The sequence below is a fragment of the Salvelinus sp. IW2-2015 genome, unplaced genomic scaffold (assembly GCF_002910315.2).
Source record: "Salvelinus sp. IW2-2015 unplaced genomic scaffold, ASM291031v2 Un_scaffold4145, whole genome shotgun sequence".
NCBI classification, from domain to species: Eukaryota; Metazoa; Chordata; class Actinopteri; order Salmoniformes; family Salmonidae; genus Salvelinus; species Salvelinus sp. IW2-2015.
This window is the reverse complement of record NW_019945417.1, coordinates 38,216-46,042: the sequence shown is the minus strand read 5'-3', so window position 1 is coordinate 46,042 and position 7,827 is coordinate 38,216. Positions and strand designations below refer to the sequence as shown.

The following is a 7,827-nucleotide window of genomic DNA, read 5'->3' as shown; positions in this document are numbered from 1 at the left end:
TCTACAGTTAGGTATCAGGGAGGCAGACAGGGACCGGGATGATAGTATTCTACAGTAGGTATTCACGGGAGCTAGACAGGACTGGTTGATAATATTCTACAGTAGGTATCAGGGAGCAGACAGGACCGGATGATAGATTATTCTACAGTCAGGTATCAGGGAGCAGACCTGACTGGGTTTATAGATATTCTACAGTAGGTATAGGGAGCAACAGGACTGGGTTTGATAGATATTTACGTAGGTATCAGGGAGCGCACAGGCCGGATGAATAGATATTCTACAGTAGGTATCAGGGAGCAGACAGCGACTGGGTTGATTAGACTATTCTACAGTAGGTATCAGGGAGCAGACAGGACGGCGGGTTGATGATATTTACAGTAGGTATCAGGGAGCAGACAGACTGGGTTGATAGATAGTTCTACAGTAAGTATCAGGGAGCAAGACGAGGACGGGATGATAGATATTCTACAGTAGGTATCAGGGAGCCGACAGGACTGGGTTTATAGATATTCTAACAGTAGGTATCAGGGAGCAGAAGGACTGGGTTGATAGATATTCTACGTAGGTATCAAGGGGCAGACAGGCTTGGGATGATAGAATATTCTAGCAGTAGTGTTTCAGGAGCAGCCAGGACTGGGTTGATAGATATTATAAGTAGTATCAGGGACCAGACAGGACTGGGATTGATAGATTATTCTACAGTAAGGTATCAGGGAGCAGACAGGACTGGGTTTTTGATAGATATTCTACAAGTAGGTATCAAGGGAGCAGAACAGGACCGGGGTTTGATAGATATTTCCTACAGTAGGTTCAGGGAGCGACAGGACGGGATTTTGATAGATATTCTTTACAGTTAGGTATCAGGGGAGCAGACAGGACTGGGTTGACTAGATATTCTACAGTAAGGTATCAGGGACAGACAGGAAAGTTGTAGATATTCTACAGTAGGTATCCAGGGAGCCGACAGGACTGGGGGTTTGATAGATCTTCTAGCAGTAAGGTATCAGGGAGCGACAGGACTGGGTTGAATAGATATTCTACAGTAGGTACAGGGAGCAGACAGGATGGGGTAGTATACAGTACGGTATCAGGGAGAGACAGGACTGGGTTGATAGATATTCTACAGTAGGGTATCAGGGAGCAGACGGAACGGGGTTGATAGATCTCTACAGGTAAGGTATCAGGGAGCCGACAGGATGGGTTGATAGATATTCTAACAGTACGGTATTCAGGGAGGCAGCACAGGACCGGGGATGAATAGTATTCTACAGTAGGTTCAGGGAGCAGAATTGACTGGGTTTATAGATATTCTAGCAGTAGGTATCAGGGAGGCGACAGGATGGTTGATTAGAATATTCTACAGTAGGTATCAGGGAGCAGACAGCGACTGGGTTGATTAGATATTCTACAGTAGGTTCAGGGAGCAGACCGGACTGGGTTGACTAGATATTCTTAACAGTAGGTTCAGGGACCAGACAGGACTGGGATGATAGATACTTCTACAGTAGGTTCAGGGAGAGACGAGGATGGGTTGATAGATTTCTACGTGGTATAGGAGCAGACAGGACTGGGTTGATAGCTTTCTACAGGTAGGTATCAGGCGAGCAGACTGGACGGGTTGAATAGATATTCTACAGTAGGTATCAGGGGAGCAGACAGGACGGGATGATATATATTCTACATGTAGGTATAGGGAGCAGACGGAACCGGGATGATAGATATTCTACAGTAGGTTTATAGGGAGCGACAGGCACTGGGTTGATAGATATTCTCACAGTAGGTATCAGGGGAGCAGACAGGATGGGATGATATATATTCTACAGTAGGTATCAGGGGAGCAGACAGGACGGGTTGATAGATATTCTACAGTAAGGTATCAGGGAGCAGACAGGACTGGGTTGATAGATATTCTACAGTAGGTATCAGGGAGCAGACAGGACTGGGATGATAGATATTCTACAGTAGGTATCTGTAACGGCTCTCTTTCGGTGAGTGAGTAGACCAAGGCGCAGCGGGTGATGAATACATAATGACTTTATTGTAAGACGAAGACAGACACGAAATACACTTGACTAAATAAACAAAATAACAAAACGAACTAGACAGACCTAAACTACGAACTTACATGAAACGAAGAACACATGAACAGGAACGACCGAATGAACGAGACGAGACAGTACCGTGTGGTGCAACAAACACAGACACAGCGACAATCACCCACAAACAAACAGTGAGAACAACCTACCTTAATATGACTCTCAATTAGAGGAAAACGCAAAACACCTGCCTCTAATTAAGAGCCATACCAGGCAACCCAAAACCAACATAGAAACAGCAAACATAGACTGCCCACCCAAAACTCACGCCCTGACCATCACACACATACAAAACAACAGAAAACAGGTCAGGAACGTGACAGTATCAGGGACAGGACCAGAAGATAAATAGCAGACACAGACTGGTTTAGAGAATGGGCACAACAATAATTAGTCTTCATAACCGCCAAACACACTAGAATCCTAGTAGTATCAGTCAAGTCCAAACCAGAACAAACTGCCCAATAAAACAATAAAACAAAAGCACAGCAGTCTTTACCAATACAATATTAACACCAGAACAATGTGGCTCCAGTCCAACCATCACATAACTTACTGTAGACCTGGAGGTGTCCCTTAAAGGCTGTTCCTCCTCTGGGGTTCTCAGCTTTACACTCGTAGGTCCCCGAGTCTTCCAGCTGGACATTGGGGATCTCCAGAACAGCCTGGGACTTCCTCAGACGAGCCTTCTTAGGGATGTTACCGTTCATCTTCCTCCATGTGATTGTCGGGACAGGACTAGCAAGAGAGGAGAGGGTTAAAATCCTAGGTGAAAGGACTAGCAGGAGAGGAGAGGGTTAAAATCCTAGGTGAAAGGACTAGCAGGAGAGGAGAGGGTTACAATCCTAGGTGAAATGACTAGCAGGAGAGGAGAGGGTTAAAATCCTAGGTGAAAGGACTAGCAGGAAAGGAGAGGGTTAAAATCCAAGGTAACAGGACTAGCAGGAGAGGAGAGTAAAGGATTACATCCTAATACGTCTGTACAATTAATAGTCAGAACAGGAAATAGCAGTTGGAAAATATTGTGGATAGGAGGACTGGAGAGTGGAAAGTTGACAGGATAGGAGACATGAAAGGGGGTAGTTGACAGGATTATATAGGAGACTGGAGAGTGGATAGTTGACAGGATTATATAGGAGACAGGAGAGTGGATCGTTGACAGGGTAGGAGACTGGAGAGTGGATAGTTGACAGGGTAGGAGACTGGACAGTGGATCGTTGACAGGGTAGGAGACTGGAGAGTGGATAGTTGACAGGGTAGGAGACTGGACAGTGGATTGTTGACAGGGTAGGAGACTGGAGAGTGGATAGTTGACAGGATAGGAGACTGGAGAGTGGATAGTTGARAGGATAATATAGGAGACTGGAGATTGGATAAATGTTGGGTAGGATACTGGATAGTACGTTAAATTGCACGCATCCTTGCAACATAAAGTGATACATAATACATGTGTGTTTGCGTCCATACACTAACACCTTGTGGTGTAAATACTTCCCTGCGTGAATAATATGGTGTTGCCTTAAAGAGAACCTGGGTATGAAGCTGTCAACTATCTGCTATCCAATAGAAGAAAACCAAACAGGCTCATATTGATCTTCAATCAAAATCTTCTTTCAATGTCATCTTTATTATCAATATTTCTTCTTCCCCAATATTCTCTTCCCCTTTCCATATTCATCTGGTCACTAAGTACTATTGAGAAGAAATAAAATCTTCATGTGGACACTTGAAAACGACAAGCTGCATCTCAAGAGATTTCATCCGGCTACATTCTCAATCAATAGATTCTAAATGTCATAGTCCAGGGGGAACTCTCTACCCAAATGACCTCCAGCTGAGAACCATGTCTGTGACTCCATGATATATCTCTGAGTCTCTCTCTACCCAAATGACCTCCAGCTGAGAAATGTGTGTATGCTCTTCTTACATCTATGCCGTATTGGTGATGTTTTCCCTCTTATGCCCCTGTGTATTTGCCCCTCTGCCTCTCCCGACTTATAGAACCCGCAATGGAACAATATGTGTAAAGCAGCGTCCAGCGTGAGAACGCATTGTTGTGGAGACACGTTCCGTCAACTGTAATACTATATTAGCAAGGTCATAAGTGTGATAGGATGTACGGCTTCATTTGGACAGCCTCTCTCAGAAATTGGAGTGGGCAGTCTCTCGCAGCACCAGAACATAGGCGGGGAAAATTGTGACAACCAGAAAACCCGCCAAGGATGTGTTGCACCTCATCCATCACTCCACTCACTCGCAGGCCCTCGTCCAATCAATCCATCATCCCATCATCCAATCAACTGCAGGACCATGTCTGCTCTCAGTCAGACTCATCACCATCATCGGATTCATCCACTCAGGTAATATCCCATGAGTCCTCATCAAATTCATCTCATCATCCACCTTCCCATCATCCCCATCACGTCTACCCAAATGACCTCCACGCTGACGCCACAATCCATCAGTCACATCCCATCCAAGCACTTCCCGTGTGACTACATGACCCTAGTTCAATCATCGCATTGATTATCCATCATTCCATCACAAACGATCGGTCCACCAATCCCATCCATCAAGTGCGGGCAACTCCATCAATCAAGTCCATCATCCCCAATCATCCCACATCACTCAATCCGCCCCATACCATCATTTCCCATTCACATCCCTGGTACTCCCCGACCATATCCTAGTATCCTCCTAAATCCGCTATCCGTCCACTGTCGCGTGGGTGGTGTCTGGTCCCCACATCCATACTATTACGCCGCCATCATTTCGCCGTGAATATGCCAGCCTCCCTACCCTCATACGTCCCCACGCTGCTCTCGAATTCCACTGCCTCATCCTCGATCATCCCTACTCCTCACGATAATCAGGCCGGTTGAACCCCATTCTACATCATCAGCCCGAGAACCGGTACTGATTACATCATATCCATTCACGCAATCCTCGTGTCCCGATCCATTCCATCCACCCGAACTCCGCCATTTTTGACCAGTCATCATCCCAATAGAAGCCATCACATCGAAGTGGCACCCTAGGGCACCCAGTCACAATCATCATACTAATGTAACCATATCACTCGTTGGGCGAAAACCCCCCAGAGGAAGTCCGCCCTCAGTCCTCATCCCATTCTACACCTCGGCCCAATCCCAACAACCCGCCCCGATCCATCACACCATTCCATCAATCCAGGTCACCTACCTACCAATCCACATTCCCAGTCACTCCGCGCTCAATCCATCTCTTCAATCGGGCCCCGTATCCTCCATCAGTCCATCATCCATCCACCATCCATCTCGGCAAGCCTCAATCCGTTCCACCATCCCCACTCTCCTCAAGTTCCACTCACTCGCGATCCCCAACATCCCCATCATTCCATCACGCGGCCCCCAAATCTCCAACCTCATCCACCAACATCCCAGCATCCCGGCCCTGCCCTAGATCTCCACCTTCCATCCCACTCATCCTCCATCATCCCTCGCCCATCCACCATCCTATCATCCACTAATCACCTTCCAGCGCTCCCGCCACCACCATACCCCCATCCCATCCGCTCCTCATCCCATCCAATACCTCCACACCGACTCCAGTCCAATCATTCCAACCAATCACCCATCCAGGTCATCATCAACTCGCTCACTACCATCCCCCATTCCAATCTATCTCATCATCCTACCCCACCAACCTCCCGATGCCATTCACCAATCCCATCAGCCTAACCATCATCGTGCCCCATCCATCACCTCAAATCATCACCACAATCGATCCACTCCCAATCCTCACATCCGCAACTCCGATCCCACACAATTCATCATCCTCTCACCCACCTCCGGGCCATCCCCCATATCACATCACACACCATCAATCCACCCTCCCATGCACCTCCCGCAGGGCCTATCCCCATACACTCCATCAACTCCTAACAACTCTCGGCCCATCCCGATCGCAATCCAAATCAACTATTTGCCATCGCCTTCTCCGGACCCCCTCTCCCATCATCCATTCAATCGGCCCATCACTCAATCCACTACCATCACTCAAAACCGCCCACCAGTGCATCCCCCTAATCATCATCCAGTCACGCTCCCCCGAGCCCACCCGCCGCATCCACCGATCCAATCATCCCTATCATCCAACTCCTATCCGCGCACTCACTCGCGCCTAACTTCCCACCATCATCATCCATCACTCATCGGCCACATCCCATCACTCGCGCCCTTATCCACCACCTACCTATCTACTCGCTACCATCTCGGCCCCAGCCATCAATCATCACCTCGGCCACCCTCACCCAATCCCACAATCATTCCACGAGCTCCCTAAGGCCACCCCATCCACCATTCCCATCATACTCTCACGCGCCTACTCACTCCCCGACCACCTATTCCAACTCCCATCACCCTCTGCCCAATCCACGCCTCCAATTCCCACCAAATCTCCACTCACTCGCGCTATCACCCCTATTCCATCCGCCCGGCCCTATTCCCACCATTCCATCATCCATCACTCACTCGCCCACGTAACCTCACCCCCTCGGTCATCTACCCACCGGCCCCATCACTCCCCGCCAGCCCCATCCCATCCATACGCACTCATCCACGCAGTCATCATCCTCATCAACTCCACAGTCCCAGCCCTCCAATCAACCTAACCATCACTTCCGGTCGCACTACGTCCACACCATGCCAACCGTCCAATCACTCGCAACGGGGAATAAATAGCACACTGTCAATCATCCCATCACTCCGGCCTATCCACATCAATCCATCACTCGCGGCCTATCCACCATCCATCATCCATCACTCGGGTGACACCATCGCATCATTCCACTCACTGGCCTCATCCACCATTACCATCATCCACCTTACACCCTCGTCGGCCCCATAATACCAAGTCCTACCCATCAAACTCACTACATCTCACCACAGGCCCTCGGAGCCTCCATCAATCCCATCCCATAACCCCATCACCGGCCTAAATTTCCACCCTACGTCCCATCAATCCCCATCCCTCAGGACACGCATATTCCCACATCATCCCCATCAATCGGTCCCAACCCAAATCACCCTAAACCTCGGGCCACCCATAACCAACAAGCATCCATCACTCGACCCATCCATCATCCCATCACTCGGCCCCAACCACAATCATCAATCATCCACTCCCAACTTCGGCGCCATCCTCATCCATCAACGTTCGGCCATCCAGTCATCCATCACTGCGCCATCCCAATACTCCATCACTAACCCAATTCCATCTCCCCGTCGCAAACCACTCCCATCACTCCGACTACCCCATCATCCAACTCCAATCCACTCCCGGCTCAATCCACACACTCACTATTCCCACCCGACTCCATTCAATCCCAGCACCTTACTGCCGCACCCCACCTACCTCACATCCACCTCCAACCTCAGCCCTCGCCCATCCCACCTAATCCATCAGTCCTTCGGATTCGAATCACTGGGCGATTCACCCAACATCATCCATGCGTCCATTCCCATCAACCATCCTCCATCACCCCTCCCCAAGGTGCCCAATCTCCCATATCATCCCATCCAACGCGCCCATCCTATTCAATCAACATATCACCTCGGCCTGACCCTCTCACAACATCCTCCAATCACCCTCGGACCTCATACACTCATCCTATCACCTCTGCCGGCCACTCCCAGTCCTCACATCATCAACCAGCTACCCCGCGCCCAATCACAACACCATTTTCCCACTG

General features: G+C 49.1%; 1 protein-coding gene across 1 annotated transcript in view; it reads right to left on the bottom strand.

Annotated features, from left to right (window-relative positions):
- Positions 1–2,652: 2,652 nt before the first annotated feature.
- LOC112076932 (contactin-5-like) overlaps positions 2,653–7,827 on the bottom strand; it is a gene marked incomplete at its 3' end in the record, with an annotated part of 13,531 nt that continues 8,356 nt past the window's right edge. The window contains exon 3 of the mRNA XM_024143563.1: positions 2,653–2,834. Coding sequence (XP_023999331.1) covers positions 2,653–2,834 — 182 coding nt within the window. The remainder of the gene's footprint in view (positions 2,835–7,827) is intronic.